General features: G+C 37.4%; 1 protein-coding gene across 1 annotated transcript; it reads left to right on the top strand.

The window, feature by feature from the left end:
* The first annotated feature begins 12 nt into the window (after positions 1 to 12).
* LOC100252478 (protein CTR9 homolog) lies at positions 13 to 24,551 on the top strand. Its single transcript, XM_002279449.5, has 24 exons — positions 13 to 300; positions 550 to 616; positions 708 to 902; positions 1,528 to 1,628; positions 2,156 to 2,209; positions 2,413 to 2,529; positions 2,646 to 2,709; positions 2,858 to 3,072; positions 4,412 to 4,496; positions 4,668 to 4,768; positions 4,885 to 4,977; positions 7,065 to 7,133; positions 7,947 to 8,039; positions 8,267 to 8,533; positions 10,896 to 10,976; positions 11,067 to 11,225; positions 11,769 to 11,864; positions 16,887 to 16,988; positions 17,069 to 17,176; positions 17,278 to 17,502; positions 20,273 to 20,539; positions 20,638 to 20,709; positions 22,599 to 22,913; positions 23,406 to 24,551. Exons 1-24 carry the CDS (start codon positions 160 to 162, stop codon positions 23,592 to 23,594), a joined length of 3,276 nt encoding a protein of 1,091 aa, XP_002279485.2. The 5' UTR covers positions 13 to 159; the 3' UTR covers positions 23,595 to 24,551.

The raw sequence follows: 24,551 nt of genomic DNA, 5'->3' as shown, positions 1-24,551 counted from the left end.
TGTTATTTTTGTAGTGGCTCAAGGCCAATGACTACTCTCTCGTCAGCTTCCGCTTCATCGTAACTTCGTACGTTTTTTCTCCCTCGCTGCGAAAACAAGCCTAGGGTTTAAGTGTAGACAGCTGACGGGCTTCCGCCGGAACCCTAGTCGTCGGAAACAATGGCATCCGTCTACATTCCAGTTCAGAACTCCGAGGAGGAGGTCCGAGTCGCTCTCGACCAGCTCCCTAGGGACGCCTCCGACATTCTAGATATCCTCAAAGCCGAGCAAGCCCCTCTCGATCTCTGGCTCATCATCGCGGTCTGCACTCTTTCTGTTTACCTCGTCAAGATTGCAACTTAGTTTGAATTTGAAATTGAGTTATAGTTTGAATCTGAACTCGGGAAGAGAAACAGCAGGCGAAGGGTGCGAAGGAAAAAGACTTTCGCGTTCTTTGGTTTGCTTTTCTCAGTTCTTTCCAGTAATCAAACGGAGAGGGATGGTTGGAATTTTATTCTCATTTTTTGTTTTTGTTTTTCTTGGCTGGTGATTCGATTGGTACTGATGCAGAGGGAGTACTTCAAGCAAGGGAAAATCGATCAGTTTCGCCAGATTTTGGAGGAAGGATCCAGTCCTGGTATCTATTCTGCACCAATCTGGTGTTTTGATAACGACGTTGGGTAGTGCGTGGTATCAATTTGAATGTGTTTGGCATTTGCTTGTTTCAGAGATCGATGAATACTATGCTGATGTGAGATACGAGAGAATTGCTATTTTAAATGCTTTAGGGGCCTATTACAGCTATCTTGGAAAAATTGAAACAAAGCAAAGAGAAAAGGAGGAACATTTTATCTTGGCAACGCAGTACTACAACAAAGCTTCGAGAATTGACATGCACGAGGCTTCTACTTGGGTTGGGAAAGGTAATCACGATTCAGATAATCTCTATGGTGTTGTATGTTGAATTTATATGGATGTCCTAATTCCTGAACTCTTACAGGCACCTAAGGTGAGGTCCTTCATGCCTCTTATACTAATTATCCTTTTCCTGGATCACTTATACCCTAGAAAGGAGAGATTAAGATGGATATTTCCCATAGAAGAAGCTGAATCAATGGTGGAATTAATGGTGAAACCCAACACCCTTGATTCAAAAGTATCTTAAAACTGCGAGGAAGGATAAAAGGAAGTGCTGCATTTATAAATTTCATGCTTCTAATCCATTCTATTGTAATTCAAACTTCAAAAACAACAATCCCTACTATGACTCATAATCTTATTTCATATGAAAGAAAAAAAAAATGTAAACATTGTGTAGAAGTGATTTATTTTATTTTTAACAAAAGATGACATAATTAGATGCCTTCAAATTTGATAGCAGGGTGGCAAGCCATTTCTCTTTGTAAGCATGGGTGGGGATTCTAAACATACAGGGACATGGTTGCAATCATCATGCTACCATATAATATTACCAAAGTAAAAGCATGCACATGCTTTAGTTTATGCACTGTAATAATATTCAACCCTTCAATGTATGGTTACTGGCAGGTCAACTTTTACTGGCTAAGGGTGATGTAGAACAGGCCTTTGCTGCATTTAAGATAGTATTGGATGGAGATCGAGATAATGTTCCTGCTCTTCTTGGCCAGGTACTCTCATTCATGTGCTTGTTTGCGAACAAAATATTTATGCTTGTTCTTAGGCATGACACTGATATCTAGAAAGTTCGCTCTTTCCTGAAATGTAAATTTGTAATGGTAATTTTCTGTAGCGAGTGGAGTTGCTAGTGCCCATGCCATCTGAATTTCACTCCTTTTGTAGTTTCTATCTCTTTGTTTTGCATCTCCTGCTTGCCTTTTTGTTATTATTAATAATTTTTTTACTCAAAAAAGGAAACTCCTTCAATCCCCTTTAACTTTTCACTTTAAATGTTTCAATAATGTGCGTTGACTCTTTTCAGCAGAGTGAAGCATATGCTTACTTTTTGGGGGGCGATTTTTTTTTTGCACTCTTCAGCTCATTTTCTCTTCTATGACTTTATTATTTTTTAATTATCTGTTGCTTATTGGCACGAAATTATCATTTTTTAATTATCTATGACTTATTGGCATGAAACATTTCTTCCCTCTAAACATTTTGCTCCTTGCAGTAATTAACTAGCCCTCAATTTCCACAGGCATGTGTTGAGTTTAATCGTGGACGCTACTCTGATTCCTTGGATTTGTATAAGGTGTGTTAATGTTCATTCTCTTATTGTTTGTATTTAAAAAGTGATGCTTACATTCTCAGCCTGTGGCTTTTGTCCAAGTATAAATTGGTTAGGGGCTTTGCAAGGCCCCTGCTTGGCATAATATATTGTAGTAGCTCTAAATATGATCTTGTGGTGAACACAAACTTGATATTGCTACTAACTTTGGATTTAACTTTGTTAAGAGGGCCTTGCAAGTGTATCCTGATTGTCCTGCAGCTGTAAGAGTTGGCATAGGTCTCTGTTGCTACAAATTGGGTCAATTTGAAAAAGCTCGGAAGGCATTTCAGCGTGTTTTGCAGGTAAGTGAACTAGTAACCAGTTTTTTATGCGTTGCTGATATAGTGATCTACTTCACATGCTCCAGCATTTTCACTAATGCCATCTTCTCTATGCTTCACGGATTTTATAACTGTAGTTAGATCCAGAAAATGTTGAGGCTCTTGTGGCACTTGGAATTATGGATTTGCATACAAATGATGGTGGGTTATGGAAGCCTATAATTTTTTTTCCCCTTATGATGAATACTTTGTAGTTTGTAAGGTTTAGTTTTTAATTTATTTGCATATTTATCATTTTGAGCTGAATTTTGTGAACTTGTCTTCTTATTTGTGTGTTACAAATGCACAGCCTCTGGAATTAGGAAAGGAATGGAAAAAATGCAACGGGCTTTTGAGATATACCCTTACTGTGCAATGGCCTTGAATTATCTAGCCAACCACTTTTTCTTCACTGGTCAACATTTTCTAGTCGAGCAACTGACTGAGACTGCACTGGCTGTAACCAATCATGGACCAACAAAGTCCCATTCTTATTACAATTTGGCGCGATCTTACCACAGCAAGGTTTGAGGCATCATCTTTTTTGTCTTCATGGCAATCTAGTCAAGTGTGTTCTTTATGCTATTTGATCACCCAAAAAATGCAAGAAAATGAATGTGTAATTTTTTTCCTTGGTTTGCTAAAAAAAAAAAAAGAGAATGAGCTAGAATAATCTCTATCTGTCTCTCTTTCCTTGGATTTGATTTCACTTAAAGATGATAAAGAAACAAAGGACAAAGAGATGGGAAATTAAAGACAGTTTCGGAGACAGTTCCATGTTCTTGCAGTACTGAAACACATTCATTTGTCACCTTCTTACAGGTGAAAACCGCTATACTTAGGACATGCTTTCCATCGCTTTCAGTGGCTTTGGTTTATTGAGGAGAGGGATAGTTTTATGGCAAGCTGCGTGCATAGCTTTAATTTGGGTTGTGTGGCGGGAGAGAAATGCGAGGATTTTTGAGGATAAAGCAAGGAATCCAGAGAGTCTTTGGGATTCTATTTTTTTCCTTGCTTCTCTTTGGGTTTTTTGTTCCAAGGTTTTCAAGGGAACCCCCCTTATTGTGTTACAACTTGATTGGTTAGCGGCGTGTAGTTCCGATGGGTTGGTTTAGCCTAGAGTAGTTGTTCGTTATTACAGTGTAATTTCTGATTTTTGGTTTCTTGTAGGCTAGTTTTCTTTGGTGGGAGGATTTCTCATCCTTCTCTTGTACTTCTTTTTCTATTAATATGTTACTTTGTTGTTTCCTATCAAAAAAAAAAAAAACTACAAGTTTTTGTGACAATCACATCTGCACCACCCTACCTCCTCTGAGGGGTCATATCTGATAAAACTAACCTTCTGTGACGGTTTATCCCAATTTCCTTTGGCAGCCTAACATTCATAGATATTGTTTCCTTATGGTAATCTATCCATCTAATTTCTTCATGGTCTCTTTTTGTGTATCGCTTTTGGAGTGTGCTAGAATGTTCATAGATTCCTCTTTGACCTTGATGGGCTTTGTAGATTGGTTGAACTCCATTTAATGGGAGAGAGGTTGTTTTCAGTTCACTTTATTTCTTTTTGCTTGCCTGTTAGCGCTCTTTGTATACATTGTGTAAACTTTGGTGCACCCTTTTTCAGGTGCTTCTAATGCATAATCTCGTTTTGCCTATCAAAAAAGATATTCTTTTCAGCGAATTCTGATATTGCTGTTTGTTCCTCCTCTTTCTTTGCTGACTTTTTTTTTTTTGTTTCCTTCTGTTTTTCCCTTTTATTGAAGGTGTTAAGTATTTCTTAATTAATTAATCACATTCATGTTATTTTATTGGTTTTGGTCTTTTATAGAGTGATGGTAATAATTATGTTTTTTCTTGACTGCAGGGGGACTATGAAAAAGCTGGGCTTTACTACATGGCATCTGTCAAAGAAAGCAATAAGCCTCATGACTTTGTGTTACCATACTATGGTCAGTGATTATATTGATTTTTCTAAAATTGTTTAGCTTGGCTCTGTTATTCTCATCTGGGATGTATTTGAAATTATTATGATGTGTCTTCATGTTTTTTTATTTTTATTTTAAGATCCATTTTCTCTCAAATAACCATTTATCTATATGATTTCATTTATTTTATATCAGGTCTGGGCCAAGTACAACTGAAGTTGGGAGATTTTAGAAGTTCTCTTTCAAACTTTGAAAAGGTCTTGGAAGTTTACCCCGAAAATTGTGAGGCTTTGAAAGTAAGTAGAGCTGAAGTAGAAGGATGCTACTATGGTTTTACTAATTAATTTGTTTTAGTTTTGGAACTTTGTCCATTTCCTTTCCATTTAGTTGATTTTTCTCTTTTCCAAGCTAGGCTCTTGGTCATATATATGTTCAGCTTGGGCAGACAGAGAAAGCTCAGGAGTATTTGAGGAAAGCTACAAAAATTGACCCACGTGATGCCCAGGTAATTGTTTGTTCTTGAATGGTATGATTTCTGAGAAAATATGATTGTGGCCTTGATGCATATTCCTCTATGGGGCATTAAAAGATGAAATTACTTTCTAACGTAGATTGACCCAGCTGGTGCACAGGCCATCGGAAATCAATCCTTTTCATATTCATGATCTGGTTTCTGAGCAAAGATGGTTGTTTAAAAAATGTGCATCAGAACGGAGTTGATGTTGTGGATGCATCTGGGATTTGCTCTTAAGCAATAATCTATGTTTTTTTGTTTCCTCTTCCTAGTAAGAAGTGAACCCTAGGCTTATGCGACCTTCCTGCTGCCTTTACCACTATGTTAGGATGGCTTTGGCACAAGACCACATTTGTGAAAATGATTCCAGTATTTTATGTTTTATCAATCCTTTTCATATCCATGATTATTAAGCTAAGTCAGATGTCTTAAAAACGTCCATTAGAAAGGAGCTGATGTTGTGGATGCTTCTGGCAGAGGGATTTGCTCTTCACCAATTTTCTAGCTTTTTTTTCCTTTCTTCTTCTTTAGTAAGAATTGAACCCTAGGCTCATACCACCTTCTTGGTGCCTTTACCACTTGTTAGGTTGGCTTTGGCACAAGATTGCATTTGTGAAAATGATTTCTATATTTCATTTAAAAAAAAATTAAAATGTCTATTTGGTCCCTTGCCTTACAAAAAGTTCTCTTTAATGAAAACTAAAAGAATCATATACTACTTGAAAACCAAAAAAAAATTGATTATTTGATAGTATTTTTGAAACAAGCCAGTGAAATAATTATAGAGAGGTCCAATTGTTTCAAGTTAGAATGTAAAGATAGACAAAAAATTTTAATAATAAGTATGGCATTTCTTTTAATTTGTGATTTTATTATACAAATTGCCTGTATTTTTTTTTTATAAGAGATTGTATTAAAGAGCAAAAAGCGCATGAGAGTGTACCGGGGGCATACAATGAGCTAGAAAAACAAAAACAAAAGAACAGGAGGGAAAACAAAAACAGCTCCCACCCTCAAGAAGGACCTGACCAATCTACACAATCAACTAAGGACAAACCATTCCCATGAAGGTACACCCAAATCCACAAAGCAATTTTGCAAAGGAAAGAGCTTTTAAGACTTTGATCTGACATCTCCGCATCTTCAAACACTCTTTGGTTTCTTTCCTTCCAAATAGTCCAAAATATACATAAAGGGGTCGCTCTTCGAGCCTTCCTACGCCTTCTTCCCACAGGAAAACTTAGCCATCCTAGGAGGGTGTCCTGAACTGAGCCAGAAATAATCCATTGGATCCTAAATAAAGAGAACACCAGCTGCCATAAGACCCTTGCTTTAACACAATGAAGAAGGAAGAGGTCAATGGTTTCCGACTCCTCTTTACAAAGCGCACGCCTGTTGACCAGCGACCAACCTCTTCTTTGAAGCTGGTCCAAAGTCAACACCTTCCCCCAACAAGCTTCCCAAGCAAAAAACCTCACTTTAGAGGGAACCCAAGGATTCCAGATGATCTTTACTGGAAAATGCTTGCATTTTGTTCTTTTGGGCATGAAAAATACTTTACCTTTAGCCTTGGCACCATATAATATTTTCTGCTCTATACCTTTATATTCAGCAAGGAATTGTTTGATCAAAGGCTAAAAAATTTATTCCTTAACAATTTCTAAGTGTGGGTCAGGGTGTACATAGGAGGACGGTATACACACATGATTGATTTCATAGATTGGCTGGGTTGCGGTTAAGGGAGTAATTTTTGTTCCCTCTTTTTTATTTTTTGCTTGGTGCTCTTTGTATACAACCTGTGTACTCTTGTGTGCTTTTTGGCATTTTTATTAATAGAATCTCTTATAAAAAAAATGATGCTTCCAGTTGCATGCTCCAGCATGGAGTTATTTGACATGAGAATTTTTTTTACCTTTTGCTTGGATGACGTAGCATATGTTTTCTGCGTGCACTTTATTTTTAAACTGGGAATTACAATTACATGACTCACCAATTTGCATAGTTTTATCAAATGTATGACTGTTGTTCACTGGCAAGCTACTGCTTATACTTTCTTTATTCATTTAACTGTGATGCAGGCTTTTCTAGATCTGGGAGAGTTGCTAATTACATCTGATACTGGAGCTGCTCTAGATGCCTTCAAAACTGTGAGGGCTTGCCATGTTTCACCCTTCTCTGGATGGTTAACATTGTTTTCATAACATCAAACTGAACTCTGTCTTATTGGGAAATTTGATCTCAATCTATATCTCTGCAATCGAGTCTTAGTAGACTTTGTTCAAGACGCCCACCTCTTCCAATGGAATTGTATTGAAATATGTGTTGTGTTTGCTTGCACACCTTGCCTGTTTGTATCTCATTTCTTTTCATTACACTTTTATACTTCTAATTGATTTTCCTATGGGTTTTTCATTTGGGCCAAAATCCTCTTCTCTTGCCCTCCCTATCCCATAGAAAATTTTTATAAAAACACTCAAATTTTTTTTTACCCAGTGCTTAGTTATTTCTGGGAATTCTAAGAATCATAAGAAATTAGGACCTCCATGCTATATATTTTTCTCAATTATTTACTTAGAATGCCATTCATCTTGATTGAATGCATTTTATGGCTTTGAAGCTGTAAAAGTTTCTGGATAATTGCTTTGTATCTGTATATTGAGTGCATACATTGGATTCTTTTCTCTAGGCTTGCCCTTGCCCTTTTACATCAGCCAAAAATAAAATTCCACATCACATCTTGGATGGTGATGCTTGCTGTTCCACATTAATTTTATCACTATATTTTAATCTAGAAAAAGCTTAACCTTCTTCCCTTTTCCTTATAAATTATTTGATAGGCATTATAGTTTTGAATGACATGCTTTAATTTCACTTCTATTGGCTCTTTTTTTTTTTTTTTTTTCTTCTTTCCCTTTATAAAATTCTTGAATTTTCAGTAATTCAGAAATATGTTGTCATAGGCACGTGGTCTTCTGAAGAAGGGGGGTGAAGAAGTACCAATAGAACTACTGAACAATATTGGGGTTCTCTATTTTGAAAGGGGAGAATTTGAGGTCAGTACAGTTAACCAGGAATTTTTTTTTTTCTTATTTTTAGTGTAAGCACTGCCAATTGTGTGGAAGATCTCTATGCTCTGTTGCCTGAAATTTTCTTTGTCTATTTAGTTTTCTGGAAACTGTAATTCTTTGAATGTAGCATTACATATTACTTCTATGAGCATAATTTAGAATTTATAATATTTTGGTGGAAAATATTTTTAATGTCTTTTTTTTTTTTCCAGCTTGCTGAACAAACTTTCAAGGAGGCTGTTGGTGATGGTATATGGCTTTCTTTTATTGATGATAAAGCATATTCATATGCTAATGATGCTAGGACATCTATGCATCATTTCAAGGATATGCAATTATTTCATCAACTTGAGGAAGATGGTCATTTTGTGGAACTACCTTGGAATAAAGTCACTGTACTGTTTAACCTGGCTAGACTACTTGAGCAGTTAAATAACACAAAAACTGCAAGCATATTGTACCGCTTAATCTTGTTTAAGGTATCCATATGCAATTTTTAACTGAAGCAATCTTTCACTGATATTCCTAGATACTAGTAATGCTAAATGTATTATTCACAGTGGGACGCATGCTTCCTTCATCGTGTTAGCAAAAGTTGAGGTGTGGCATGTGGAAAATGAGGAAGGCCTAATTCTCAATTAACTTAGATATGTAAATATAACCATGGAATGAGAAAATGAAGGCTCCTTTTTTTCTTGGGGGAGGGGGGTTGTTGGGGATGGTTTGCATGGGGAAGTTTGGACCCGGTGCTTTCAAAGCAAATTTCAGAGACAAACTTTCTCTTCATAAAAATTTGAGAAATTTTGGAAGATTTTCTTTGAGGAGGATTACTAATCTCTAAATATCTTTTACTTCATTAGATTATAATTGGGATGTTCTTTAGTATGCTAAAAGGTGGAAGGCAGATGGCGATTAAGTGTACTTTATCTAGTTTGCCCATTTACTTTATGTCCCTATTTGTTATCCCCAAAAGAATGGTGGCTAGATTGAAAAAAATTCAAAGAGATTTCCTGTGGGGAGGAGGGGAGTTGGAGAAAAAGCTTCATTTGGTTAATTAGTCAATTTGGTGTTTGAAGAAGCAAAATGAGGGTTTGGGTTTTAGAAGTCTTCCTCTCTTTAATAAGGCATTTTTGGGTAAATGGTCTTGGAGATTTGTGAAGGAAAGGAACCCTCTTTGGAAATGGATAATTGTTGGTAAGTATAGGATTCAGGAGGGGGAGTGGTGCACAAAGGAGGTGAGAGGGAGGTATGGTGTAGGAATATGGAAGACAATTAGAAATGGTAGGGAGGCCTTCAAAGATAAAACAAGACTTCAAGTTGGTTCAGGGAATCGGGTAAAATTCTGAAAAAATAGATGGTGTGGTGATATGTCATTGAGGAATGAGTTCCCGGGTCTTTATGCTATAACTTCTTTTTAAGGCTGCCTGGGTGGTAGATGTTTGGGATGAGGGTAGTTGGGGACCAAGGTTTATTAGACAATTCAATGATTGGGAGTTAGATGAGGTAGATGCCTTATTTGGGAGGTTGCATAACTACTCCATCGTTTTGGGTCCTTTTGATGCCATGGTTTGGTTGGAGACTAAGGGTGGTGATTTTTCAGTTCGGTCCTTTTACTCCTCTCTGGCAAGTAGGAGAGCGAAGCCTTTCTCGTACAGTACATTGTGGAACTCTTAGCCCCTGTTAGAGCTGACTTTTTTGCTTGGGAGTCAACTTGGGTTAAGATTTTGAGATAGGATCAACTTAGAAGAAGGGGATGGAGGATGTCAAACAGGTGCTACATGTGCAAGGTTGAAAAGGAAATGGGAGATCATTCACTTTTGCATTGTCCGAAAGCAAGTACATTGTGGCAGTTGGTTTGCGCTCTTCTTCATATTCAATGAGTGATGCATTCTTTTGTGAGGGGGGGTGCTTCTAAGTTGGAATGGTGTCCCGGTTGGCAGAAAAGAGGAAAAAGGCTTGGAAAGTTGCTCCCCTATGCATTTTTTGGTCCATATGAAGGGAATGAAATAGGAGAGCTTTTGAGGATAGGAAGTGCCTAGATTAAACTTTTAAAAGTTATTTTTTGTATTTATTTTGGGATGGGGTTAGAGTGTACATGGGGGATATAGCATTACTTCTTTGATAGATTTTGTGGAGTGGTTAGGTTCCCCGTAGGGTGTAGTTGTGTTATTTCCCTTAGTGGTTTTGTGTATATGTACACGTTGTGTATACCTTTTTATTATTTCAATACCTGTTTTACTTATCCAAAAAAAAAAAAGAAAAAAAACTGGGATGTTCTTTAGATATGCGTGCCTGTTATGTTACTTGTATTGGTGAATACATATTTTTGAAATGGTTTCTTATTGTCATCCATCAATGCATTCACTATAAACTTTGCCCCTTTTTAAACACAAAGTTGAATATATCTCAATCCTAGTTGAATTACAAAAATAATATAAACTTTGCCCCTTTTCAAACTGTAGTTTATTTCACTCGCATTTTGAGTCTTGAAAATTTTCCTACTTATAAATTTGGTAATACGATTTTTTGTAAATTATGCTCAATGTTTTCTGGGTTGAATATGCATATTTTTATAAAAAAATTTCTGATGTTTCATTGCTTGGTCCATATTTTTCTCATTGACTGCTTAACCTTTTTGTCAGCCTGTTTATTCTTTTGTCAATAACATCAAATTTCTATTTATCAATTTGATAAATGATGTGTTGTAACTGCTGTTAAATATTTTGTGCTCTGAATATGCATGGTTTTTTTTACAACTTTTCTCAAGTTTCATGATCTGGTTCATGTTTATTCATACTGGCTGCTTGATATTTTTGCTGACCTTGCTACCTTTTATTGCAGTTTCCTGATTATATAGATGCTTATCTGCGGCTTGCTGCAATTGCAAAAGCTCGAAATAACATTCAATTGAGCATTGAGCTGGTTGTTATTGGCCCTGTAGCATTCCCATATCTGATATTCTTTAGATGCATACATACATGTATTGCTTATAATGTGATATTTATGTCATAGGTTGGTGATGCCCTGAAGGTGAATGATAAGGGCCCAAATTCATTATGTATGCTTGGTGACTTGGAGCTTAAAAATGATGACTGGGTTAAGGCGAAAGAGACCTTCCGCTCTGCCAGTGATGCAACTGATGGGAAGGATTCGTATGCCACTCTCTCTTTGGTGCGTGTATATTGCTGCTTTTTTCTTGTGGCTCTGTTAATTTTTATTTAAGTCTTTGTTTATATAAAAAAAAAAATTCAAAATGTGCATGAGTGCATGCATGACTCTCACCCATGTTGATTGAGAGTTGTGGAGAGTCCATGGTTGTGGTGGGTAGTTCAGTGTGGTAGTTAAGGGGTGCTATGATTTTATCACATTTCTTTAGTTTAAGTTGCAAAGAAGTGGATAGTTCTTTTTGGTAATTGAATGCTGGTAAGATGAAAGAGGTCCGTCTCTGCTTAAATATATTGCATAAATAAGATATCGTGGCATTGTTTCACAAAGTGGTGGCTTTTAGTGTTACCAAAGGTATTGTTGAAGATGGATTACTAGCAATTTAGTTTTGCATATCTGCATCTCTTGTGGTTCTGGTGGACAGTACATTTATCATTATTGGTTTTTTTTGTTGTTGGTGGCTTTGTTTTCGTAATCACTATCATCATTAGCAAATTTTTATTATATAATATTATAGGCTTCTCATATGCATGTTTTGGCATTGGTAAGGGTAACTGGAATTACTTTGCGGCAATTCGCTCTGAGAAAAGAGCTCCCAAGTTGGAAGCTACTCATTTGGAGAAAGCCAAGGAACTCTACACAAGAGTATGTTTTATCCTTTCTTGTAAGCTTAATTTTTTGTTGTCTTTTCCTTTAATTACGTGGCTTTTCTAGTTTTTTATTGAATTTACATAGTCAATGAGAGCATTTTTGGTGCATTATTTGATAAGAAACAATGATTTATTGTATTGAAATATTAAGTACAAAGAACAATGAGCAAACCTTTCAAGAAGTACCCAGTCCTCTATAGAAAGAAAGATAAAAAAGATGGATAAGTGTATGATAGTCCAAAAAGTCAAATATAAGTACAATTCACAAAAAAAAAAAAAAAAAAAAATGTACAATTCACAAAGGTATAAAATCTCCTACAAAAAAAACCAAATGTCTTGCTCTATGTTTGGCTAATGCATTTGTTGTATCATATCCTAAGTGAGAAGTCTAAGAGATGGAACATCCTAACTCTAAAGAAATGCAAATAATCTGGCGTAATCACCCGTTAAAACTTTCATGAGTCCCTTTCTTTCTTAGTCACCCATGATATGAAAACAGCAAAATCGTCTTCTACTAGAAACTTGGAAAAACCCAATGCTTTTGCCAATGACAACCCTTCTAGAAGGGTTAGAATTTTTGCAATGGCTAAACCCTGACCTACAGGTTTAGAGAATGCTCTTAATGTTCTACCACAATGATCTGTAATCAACCCTCCAATCCCTATCTGACTTGGGTTGCCTAAAGAACATCCATCAAGATTTAGCTTGACAAAACCTATTGATGGTGGTAGTCATTCACCCTGTGACTCCTTAATCAATCTTGTGGTTTTGTAAACCAGGTTCCAATCTAGCAAAATGAGGTTCAAAGGGATGCCTGCAAAAGTTTCATCAGTAGAAGCCCGCAGTAAAGAAGAGAAATAAAACAAGTTCCAAACTGCTTCTAAACTCCTCCACATATCTTAAAAAATCCTTTCTTTCTTTTCTCGCCAAATGGTCTAAATCAAAGTGAGATTGACAATGCACCAAAGAGTCCTGCCTCAAGGAAGTCCCCCAAAATCTCCAAATGATATAATCAACATCTCTAATTTTCTAGTGAAACCCAATCAATTCCTGCAAGTTGGAACAATCTACAACATAATGTTAATGCTACAGTGCAATGTAAAAAAACATGATCTATAGACTCCTCGATCCCCTTGCACATAACACACCATTTTAGGCTAAGTGCTTTGTATGTTCCTTTCCATTAGAGCAAGTAATTAGTATTGACCTTCTTATTTGCCACAACCTATGCAAAGGCCTTCACTTTTGGTGGAGTTTTGGATTTCCAAATAAAATTTGCAAGAATAAAAGGAATTGAATTGGTCAAAGTGGAGATAGCATTAAAAAGGAGTTAACTGAGAATGTCTTGAGGATTCCAAGGACAAAACTCTCATGTCAGGAAAAGTGGGTGACAAATAGACATGGGCTAAAGTAGACATTAGACGAGCTAGCTCCTCAATTTCTTGCTCTAAGAGGTAAAATGGTGAAAATTGAAGTTGTAAGATATAGAGGGGGAGGAGGAAACTGGCATTGAGGAAATACAGAGTTTCTCAACCTCACTACTCTATAGATGTTTGGAAACTGCCCACTAAGGAATTTATCACCTAAGGGAAATGACATTTTTGGTTTTCAACATTTTATCCAGTTATGTTTTGATCCAAATGCAGTTTCTGAGCTAATCCTATGATGATTGGATTATGTTTTGATCCAAATGCAGTTTCACATCTAATCATACGATGATTAGGATTTATTGTAAGATAGCTTATGTATGATTAAGAACTGGTAGATTTGCGGTTGGGAGTAGGATTAGGGTTTAAAAGGGTTTTTGGAATTGTTTAATATCTGATTTGGCTCTAAACAGCAAAACACTGTGATCAGGGAGGAATGAAAAGATGAGAAAAAGAAAATGAAAGAGAGGAAGGTCTTGGCCATCACTACTAAAGAACTCTATAGCATTGCCGTTTTCAATTGGATATTCTCTGACTTCAAAAAGGTTGATTATGCCTTTTTAAAATAGGCAAACAAAGGAGTATACTAATAAAAGTCCCTACCAGGTGCAAACCAAGTAGACACTATGTATATGAGATATGTCACAAGGAAGAAAAAGGTCCCTACATGCTAACCCACTTCAAGAATGTCTACAAAATCACCAAGAGTTCTACTGTTCATATCTCCCAATGACCATCAGAACAAGCCTTTAAGGAAAGAGTTCTTTGCTGCCAAAATTAACTTATCAAATCTTTAAAAGGTTCTAAGGTTTCGCTCCTTTCAAACATTCAAGAACAGATAAAGAGGAATTGATGTCCAAACTGTTCTGTAGGCTGGATCCGATAAAGGCACCTTGCTAACTTTGTAAAACCTCAAAGGCTAGAATCCACCATGCAGTGGATCAATACATGCTCTGCCAGATCAGCTGCTTGCTTGCAAAGGCAATAGCAATTAACTAAGACGACCCTATCAGGGGTGTCCTTCCAATTATTTTTCACCAGGATTCGTCCCTATTGAAGCTGCTGTTAGTAAGCAGTGTCTTTGCTCTCTGCTACAAAACCATTGCAAGCACCGCCCACTTTCTTAAAGGAGTTTCTCCCCCATAAATGGGCCGGTACACCCATGAGGCACATCCAGGATTCACCAGAATGAAATTCATTTCTAGATCACCCAGTTGTTGCCACCCAGACATCCAACAGAAATACTTTCCCCTTAAGATGAAACCCTCTGATTTCAGAACCCTATTTGTAGCTGTATGGGAGGAGAATTCAAATAAAAAGGGAACTGCTAAGACCTACCACCTTTACCCTACCCAAGTCTTTCCACACATGGTTCAGCCACTCCTCCACTTCATATCTTTCTGGCATCAGCTCCCCTGTTGTTCCCCACGAACCTACCAGGCAATGAGTGAGGGATTAATTCTATTTTCTATGTCTTCAACTGCCATCTCCACACCCCTTCCCTTGATCTCTTTTCTTGTCTTTTTCCCACCTCCTTGAAGCTCAACCCATCTGATATCATCAGCTCTGACTTTCCTTTCCTTGGGATGGACAAGTTCTTGACTGGATGAGATCTAACACTAGATATTTCAGAAATCAAGACACCCAAATCCCAGATTTTCTCTGATTAAAAAAAAAATAATCCTGATTTCCAATGGAATGGCAGCCCATCCCAGGAGATCAAATCCTCTTGAAAGCTAAGAAAGTATTTTATTGAATCCTTAGATGGCACCAAAAAGAGCAGTTTGGTGGCTGGCTCTGATTTGCTTATTTTGGTGTATTTGGGGAGAGTGCAACTGAAGGATCTTTGAAGACGAAGAAGTGTTGGACCAAAGACTGAGGGTTCTCTTTTTCAGATCCCTTGTGGAGTGGTCCAAACAGTTGCTGGATTTGGAGATCCCATCGCATCTGAATTTTCTGGAGTCTCCTTATTGTGGCTAGTCTTGCTTTTTTTTTAGGTTTCTTCTTTCTTTTCTGGTGCTTGGGTTGTTTTTTTGTGTGTACTGCCTGTATATGTTGGGTGCGCCCCCTTTTTTTTGGCGCTTCTTAATACAAGCTTTTTTGTCTATCAAAAAAAAAGAAGAAAGAGCAGATTCCTATCCACATGGTTATGCCTCATCTCAGTCCTGAACCACACTCCATTATTCTTTGGCTCCCCAAAAAAAGGGATCTTCTGCTTCCTTCTGCAGCAGCAGTCCATCACATCCAGCAACCAAGCTAAACACCTTTTGCTCAGTTTGATCCACCTTGAGTCGATTTTTCCCTGCTCGACAATCTTCACTTTAAGCCTGCCTTTGCCTCCCATTGGAAGAATTCAAAAGTTTTAACATCCACTACCACTTCCTTGCCCTTTCTCTACCCATTTGTCTCCCATTTTTTGTAATCTGATTACATGCCTTTTGTAAAGTGAAACCTCAAATACTAATTGATTTATTTCTTGAGTCAAACTATATAAATTAAAAGTTAATCAGAAAAGGCTCAAAAAGACAATAGTGCTAGTAGTACTCACTACAGTATTTGAAATTTTCCCTACTTTAAAACATTGGAACCTTAACTAAAGAATGTAATACAAGTATAAGAGAAAATAAAATAACTCAAGGACTCAAACAAATACCATGGCATTTTCCACGGACAAAAAGGGCTTCTCAACTTGCACAGGAAGCACATTCCTTTCTTCAGCTTCAGCACCTGTTATATTTGTCTAACTGGCCAATATACATGGTACCACTTTCCCTGAAGAGGACTTGGTTTTAGTGAAGTAGGATGGGGTCCAATAATACAATGCAGAGGAAATGTTTCCTGAATGCTTGAATAAGGAATGAACTTTCTTCAGCTTCAATGTCTATATATCCTTGGTACAAGTAAGAGGGAACTTTCATTTTCCATAAATGAAAGGTGTCCATTTGGGACCCAGGTGTCTATGATAAAGCTTTCGTGGAACACAACAGAGAACTGCCTCCTCAAGCTAGGTGAATGTTATGATAAACTATTTATGAATTTTCAACTTTGTGTAACTGTCATTGGATCTCTATGTGCTCAATCTTCTGCCCTAAGTGCCTTACAACTTTTACTGACACTACACTGGTACAACTCCTGTGCCTTTCAAGATAAAGTTTCTCCTCCACTAAACCTGTTTTTGTTATTTGTGAAGCTCCTTAACTAACCCTTGCCCGAGAAAGTTTCCACTGATAGTGCTCATTACCTGATTGGAAATCCTGTTTAGCATCTGGAAAAAACTAGGTTTATTTTTTATTTTCATCTATTCACATCACCTAGTTTAACACATTCTTGCTCACTGCTTTGTTGTGGTTTGCTTGTGCATATTAGCTTTCACTTAGCTTCAATATTAAATATTGTCTTCTGAATTGTGATTTGTAACCTTTAACACCAAGGATGGAAATTTCGATTTGAAATTTATCCTATGGTTTGCTTGTGATCGTGATCTTTTGCATTCCATCCTAGGCTCTTTTCTTGCTCTCTACATGAATTTTTGTTGCACATTTATACACTGTAAGACAATCTATGTTGTCTTTAATATTCTATAATGACAGGTTCTGGTTCAGCATAATGCTAATTTATATGCGGCCAATGGAGCGGGAGTGGTCTTGGCAGAAAAAGGCCACTTTGATGTTTCAAAAGATATTTTTACACAGGTTAGCTGACTGTTTTCCAATTTCGATCTTGAATGACATTTTACTTGTTAGGAGTTGTTTTTAGTTTTTCATTGTTGTAGGTTCAAGAAGCTGCAAGTGGAAGTGTTTTTGTCCAGATGCCTGATGTGTGGATAAACTTGGCACATGTTTATTTTGCCCAAGGAAATTTTGCATTGGCTGTGAAAATGGTGCGTTGATATTTATTTTCTTTATCTCTCAATGTTTTTCTTTTCTTTAAAGATTTTTTCATTGCTGCATGCATGTGTTGATCACAGTCATTATTTTGCAGTATCAAAATTGCTTGAGGAAGTTTTATTATAACACAGATAGTCAAGTTCTTCTCTATCTAGCTCGTACTCATTATGAGGCTGAACAGTGGCAAGACTGCAAAAAAACTTTACTGAGAGCCATCCACTTGGCACCTTCAAATTACACCCTGAGATTTGATGCAGGTGTTGCAATGCAAAAGTTCTCAGCATCAACCCTACAAAAAACAAAGAGGACTGCAGATGAGGTCAATTGATCAAACCTTCCCTTATCGTTTTTCCTTTTATTTTTTCATCTATCTAAACTTATCAATTCTGATTTCTTAAGTTTTCTCTGAAATATTTCCACCTGTCTTCCAAATCTCTGACACATTCTCAGAGAGGTCACTTGAATCACTTTTTGCCTCATGTGATATAGCTAGTTGACATGTAGGAGAGTTTGCATACAGTACCCCTAACATTAAAACAAATTAGTATATGCATACACATTGTTTTTCTTTTTTGTTTTTGATCAGATGTATACACATTGTTTTTCACACTTAGAAATGAGGGAGCAGTGGATTTGGATGTCTAGTAGATACTTGACTGCGGATGAGGTTGATTTATTAAACCTTCTCACATCGTCTTTCCTTTCATATTTCATCTATCTGAACTTAGCAATTTTGATTTCTTAAGTTTTCTCTGAACTATTTCCACCTGTCTTCCAAATCTCTGACATATTCTCGGAGAGGGCACTTGAATCACTTTTTGCCTGGTGTGATGTAGCCAGTTGAAATGTAGGAGAGCTTCTATACAGTACTCCTAACATTAAAATAAATGAGTACATGTATACATGTTGTTTTTCTTTTTTTGAATCAGATGTATACACATTGTTTCACACTTAGAAATGAGGGAGGAGTAGATTTGGATGTGTAGTAGATACTTGGCAGTGATAATTTTTATCCAGGATTGATCCCCATAAAAGGGGATATGGAAGACCGCATTGCTCACAATATTACATAGGATACTCTAGAGTGGAGTACTGATTCCACTAAGTTGTGAGATTGATAAACACCCATACACTCGCACAGAAGGTTTCATCATGTGTTTATGGGCCTCACAATACTTTACGGTGCATTTATTTATTTATTTTTGATAACTAAGAGAATAATTGTATTGCTAAGAGGCGCTAAAATAGCGACTCAAGATGTGCAGAAAAGAAAGGGAAATACTCACCCCCTTACAAGTAAAACAAAAAACTGTCCATAAAGATGTACAAAAAAACTACTTTATGGTACATAATTCTCATTTATGAAACATTGCACCCATGAATGACTATAACACACAGGATATTTTTTTTTTTTTTTTTTTTTTTTGATAAGTAAGCAAGATATATATTATAGAACGGGCTAAACGCCACAAAGCATACAGGGAGTATACAAGGCGGCTAAAGCCTCAAAAAAGAAAAAGGACCAGAAAGAAACTACCTCCCCTTAAGTGGAAGCTATCCACTCCAAAAAACCTATGAGGGAGAAAGACTCCTCACCTAGATACACTTTGGCCCAATTCCACAAGTTACAGACAAAAGAATACTTTAATTTCTGAATATTCAACTCACCCCCCCTAAAAGCTAACCTATTCCTCTCCCTCCAAACCGTCCAAAAAATACATAACGGAATGGATTTCCAAATCTTTTTCCTTTTCTTCCCTACAAATGAGCCCCTCCAGGAGATTAAAGTCTCCTTTACAGTTTCTGGGAGGACCCACTTAACACACAGGATATTAAGACAGATGGACTGTTTTTCTAGAACTTTAGGGCGTTGTTTTTGTATTGGGCTGTGATTTGTTTCTCTTTTCCTTTGCTTGCTTTTTAGCATGTTTTGTATACTCCGTGTGTGCTTGGTGTGCCTTTTCCAAGTGTTTTTTTAAAACATATTTTGCTTTTTACCTATCCAAAAAAAAAAAAAAGACAGTTGAAGGAACATGGAAGTAATAAGGTTGAAATGGGAGAATGTTGGCCAAGGAGGTTAGATATGATATGACAAAGATTAAGGGATTGCTTGAAAATTAGGATGCATGTGGTTTAAGGTGGTGTTGCAAAGATAGGAGGTTTGGGAAGAATGTGGGTTCAATTTTCAGAAAAGAAGGAAAATAAAAACACTAGCTTATCCATAGTTGTAAAAGGCGCGCCTTAGGCTCCGGGCGGCGCGACGCCCCTTCACGAAGGCGCGACGCAGTCCACGAGTGCGCTTCGATCCCCTACTTCCTTCTTCTCCTTCTCCTTCTCCTTCTCCTTCTTCTTCTTCTTCTTCTTCTCCGGCGTCGGGTTGCAGAGGGCAGAGAGAAGCCCTAACTTCTTTTTTTATTTTTTGGGATCAAAACAATGTCGTTTTAGACATCTTTAAAAAGGGTCAAAACGACGTCGTTTTGGCCCTGTTTTCCCTTCCAGCCCCCTTTTTTGGTTGTTTTCAACCCGACAACTCTCCCAAATTTTGCCCTAGCCTCAGCCGTGTAGTGGAGAAGTGAAGAAGACGAAGAAGAGGAGGAAAAATAGGAGAAAAATAGAGGAATAATATATGTAAATTAGGGTGCGCCTCACTTCACTAAAGCCCACGCCTTAGGTGCGCCTTGCGCCTCAGGCTCTAGGACTACTTTGCGCCTTGGTGCGCCTTGAGCCTTTTAAAACTATGAGTTTATCCCTTATCGAGGTCTATGTGTAAAGAATACATGCGTCCTGAATGAAGATGAATTATATTTCTTGCATCACAAAAGTCCCTTTCCTATAAGTTTTTATTGTCTTATTGAGGCTTTTTAAATGTATATACATATATGTGTATAAAGTTCTATGTTGCCATAAACTTTTTCTTAGTTGGGATATTTTGTAGTTAGACTTGGATTATGAATTTGCATTTATATATTTTGAGTTATTTTTTGCAATTCTAGTCATGCTAGAGCTATGCTACTTATAATGCGTCTTACCCCTTCTCTCCTTTCTTTCTTTTGCTGGTGCCTCATTTAAAATTCTTTTCCAATATATAGGTGCGATCAACAGTTGCAGAGCTAAAGAATGCTGTTCGTATATTTAGTCAGTTGTCTGCAGCTTCCAACCTTCATTTTCATGGTTTTGATGAGAAGAAAATAGAAACCCACGTTGGGTATTGCAAGCACTTACTTGAGGCTGCAAAAGTTCACTGTGAGGCAGCAGAGCGTGAAGAGCTGCAGAACCGGCATAGAGTAGAACTTGCTCGTCAGGTCAATTTGGCTGAGGAAGCCCGTCGTAAAGCCGAAGAACAAAGGAAATTTCAGGTTTGCTGTTATTTAATTGCTTACAATCTGATATGTATATGATTGTTGACACACTTTATATTTTCATTCAACTGATTTTTATTAATATGGGTAAACAGTTGGAGAGGAGAAAACAAGAGGATGAGCTAAAGCGAGTGATGCAACAGGAGCAACATTTTGAGCGTGTCAAGGTAAGGGTTGTTAACTGCATTGATTCTGTCTTTATTGGCATCTGCTAAATTAGGGTATGAAAATATTCTCTTAAACTTATTAAGGGTAAGAAAGAATCTGTTAGAATTCATACTATTTCATCAAGTCAGTTGTCAGTTATGAGGTTGACAATACAAGTTTGATGCCATTTATTTACTTGAGATCTATATCACCAAATACCCCTTTTATTAAAGGCTGGGTTTGTTTTTTCATTGTGCAGACTATATTGCCAAAAACCTGTGTCATTTATTGTGGTGCTTTTCTCTTGACCAAGTTGATTCCTATTATTATTTTACTTTAATTTTTGTTAAAGAAAATATTTGATTGGAGAAAACAATAAGGAAGCAGGTCACCTCATTTTAGGAAAAATAAAATAAATTTCATGGATGAGAGCCTTTAGAGTAAACTACTCTCTTTTACATCCTTATTTCTGAAGAAAGACCCTAATTCCTAATACGCTTATTGGGTTGATGCATGCTTGTAATCTTCCATTGGATGCTTGATTCATGATTGGGGAACTTTCAATAGCTCTTTTTTTTTTCTCCACATAAGTCTTTCAGACTCCACTTGAGAGGTCTTCTTCATGAAGGCTCTTGATTTTTACATGAATAGGTGCCTAGTCGAGGTAGACTTCTTCTTGATCTTCCTATTTATCTTAATGGCCCTCATCTCCTGGGGTTCTCTTCCTATTTAGATGAGACCTGTGCCCCCAAGAGGGAACTTTCTCTTTTCGTCAGGATGAATACTCTAGTTATAAGAGTCCTTTTCCATTCTTTCTGATAGAGGCCTTACCTCAACAAAATATAAGACCCACACTAATTTTTCTCTTTTGTGAGAACTCTTTCCCAGCAATGGGTTTGTTCCACCCACACTAATTTTTCTCTTTTGTGAGAGCTCTTTCCCAGCAATGGGTTTGTTCCCATGCCCTTATAATTTCTAGACTCACTTCGGCATCCTCTGAATTGCTTGGTGGTATAAACAATTATACCATTGTTTGTCCATGGTTGCCTGTCAGTTTGTGCTCTTTTGGGGCTTATTCAAATTTCTATTTTAGCATGGTTAGCCTTCATCTGAGATTCAACTTGGTGACTTGTCAGGCTGAGTTAGTTGGTCCATCTGGCCATCATTTGTCTATTGAATTTGGCAATGTGTTGTTTTAGGTATCTTGGCTGGCACCTAAAGATTTCGAGTCCTGTCAGAACTATTTGATTGGTCATGACTCATATCAAGCCTGTTAAAATTGGCTGAACAATGTAATAACGATTTAGAAAGATTTGACACTGGACATGGAGAATTTTCAGGACATGGAGGATCAACTTGTCATGGGAGACATGGGAGAATTGACACACTACTTAGATATGTTGTTCTGGAAAATATGCTAAGTTTTACAACTTGCATATAAACCATCATAATTTTATTTATTAACATTTAGACTTTATTCCTAAATGAAAGAAAAGCCTTATCAGGAAGTATTGATGGTGTCCAAAACACATGATTATTGTTTCATTTTTTGAAAAAAATCTTTTTAAAATTATGGATACTTATAGAGTGTCTGACCTGCATCCTAGGAGCATTTGGAGAAATGTTGGTGCCAGACATGGGCAGTGTCTGTGTAGCTGGACTTCTTAGTGTTCTTTCTTTCATTTTCATATTGGATTACCAACATGATTCCCTTCCCTTATAGTTGATCACAAAAATGCTGGGACTGGATGTACCTGGTAAGTGGCAGCAAAGTCTCTGGACTATTTAGGATTTATCTGAAAGCCTCAGATTACAGTAATTGATCTTATAGAATGGAGTAGAAAATTTTCTTAATCTCCCCCCAAAATTTAGGTTTTTACTTTTGTCCATATTCAATTTGCATCTCCAGGAGCAATGGAAGAGTAACAATCTTAACTCTAAGCGGAAAGAAAGGTCCCAGATTGATGATGATGAGGGTGGGCAAAGTGAGAGGAGGCGGCGAAAAGGTGGAAAGCGGAGAAAGAAGGATAAATCACGGTATGACTCGGAAGAAGCGAGAGCAGATGCAATGGATGATCAGGATGAAATGGAAGATGAAGACACCAACATGAACCATAGGGAGTCCACAAATCAGATGAATAATCAAGATGATGATGGAGAAGATGATGCTCAGGATCTTCTTGCAGCAGCTGGACTTGAAGATTCTGATGCTGAGGATGACATGGTAACTTCTCATTTTTTTATTCTCTTTTTCATTTACATATTTTTGTCTGTGGCCATGGGACCATTATTTCTTCTTGAAACTCGATGGCACTGTTTCAATATCTCACACTGTCACAACAAGGACCTGTGGCTAGGAGCCTGGTGAGGGAATGCGCAGCAGTGTTAACCCTCCTGTATGAGATGGTGAAACAAATTTCTCCATGATCATGGTTCCAATGGTGCCCATTGATTGGTCATGTTCATACCGTCGTGAGTGTTTTAAGAAGAGTTAATTTACTCACGAGCAGTAAGGTATCATGGAGGCTTGTTTTATTCATTGATAAGATGACACAGGTGTCTTTGGTCAGAGTTATTGGTAAAATAATAGTAGTGAATCTTTCATCTTCATTTGCCATTTGTTCAGAGACTGGTAATTTACATTGTTCTCTCTCAAAAATTGTTTCTTTTTTTTTTTGCGTCTGAGACGTTAGTCGTGTCCCTGTTTTTTGTGAAGGCTGGACCTTCATCAGGAAATCGCCGGAAGCGGGCATGGTCAGAATCTGATGAAGATGAGCCACAAGACCAGCGACCAGAGTCCAGTCCTGTGAGAGAGAATTCTGCTGAGGTGCAGGAAAGCGATGGGGAAATCAAAGACGACAATGACAAGCCAAATGGAGATGCTGCTGAAGATGATGAGGATTGAGACCCAACAAGTCAGCAAAAACTCCGCCTTTTCTGAAACAACCTCCCTCACTATCATATAGACGTTTTCCAAATGTGATAGAAATATTTAGGGAGAGGATCGTGGCATGTCTGAGTCTCCTAAAGTCTGCATTTTTACAATGTGGAGAGGCTCAGAACACATTGTCCATAGATGCCGCATCCACTCGTAAATTCTCAGTATATTTCATGTAAATGATCACAGTGGTTTCATATTGAAGGATGGTCCTGATATATTTCAGGTAGGTAAAAGTGTCGATGAGCTTTGACTACTTATGCAGAAAAAAAGAAAGGAAAAGAAGAGAAAAATGTGGAGGTGAAGACACCTGGACAGAGGTGACTGACAGTGATAGAGTCAGCTGAGCTGTAGACGGGAGCGTTCAAAGCGTACGGTGAGTTTGCCGTACTGATTTTACAAAAAGAAAAAGTATAAATTGGAATAGTCTGTTGTAATAAAAGGAGTCTGAAGTCTGAACGCAGAAGACACACACATCTTTCTCTCCCTCTCTGCTCTGTGCTCTCCATCTGGACCAGAGAGAACAGAGAGGCCAGAGAGTCCAGACCCACACACACCAACCAAACAGCCAGAAGAGTACAGAGCTCTTTTGGCAGGCCCCAACGTGACTGACCTCACCCTCACCCTCACCCTGACTTTTCTCTGCCTCCATTCCTTTGTTCCACTTACCTCTTTCCTTGTTACCACAAATATTTTTCTTTTCTTATATTCTTATATTCTTCAGGCGTCTTCATTTTTTTATGTTATTGGGTCGAGTGAGAATTACTCGTTATCATCCCATCCATGTAACTTGCCATATTTTGGATCAACTAAATGTGTCATGACTCATGCTTGTATTTGGAAGTGGTATCTGGTTAATTTTTGGGAGCTTTTGAAAAATACCCTAGGCTCTCACATATAAATTTGGTTTAAGAATTTTCTTTA

The sequence above is a fragment of the Vitis vinifera genome, chromosome 11 (assembly GCF_030704535.1).
Source record: "Vitis vinifera cultivar Pinot Noir 40024 chromosome 11, ASM3070453v1".
In the NCBI taxonomy this organism is placed as follows: domain Eukaryota; kingdom Viridiplantae; phylum Streptophyta; class Magnoliopsida; order Vitales; family Vitaceae; genus Vitis; species Vitis vinifera.
The sequence above is the reverse complement of the archived record's forward strand: the minus strand, read 5'-3'. Positions and strand labels throughout refer to the sequence as shown.

Bases quoted from the DNA above. Each gene is read 5' to 3' on its own strand.
- LOC100252478 (XM_002279449.5), top strand. From the start codon at position 160: ATGGCATCCGTCTACATTCCAGTTCAGAACTCCGAGGAGGAGGTCCGA. The intron at 903-1,527 runs GTAATCACGATT...GGTTACTGGCAG, and splicing joins TTCTACTTGGGTTGGGAAAG to GTCAACTTTTACTGGCTAAG. The intron at 8,040-8,266 runs GTCAGTACAGTT...TTTTTTTTCCAG, and splicing joins TTGAAAGGGGAGAATTTGAG to CTTGCTGAACAAACTTTCAA.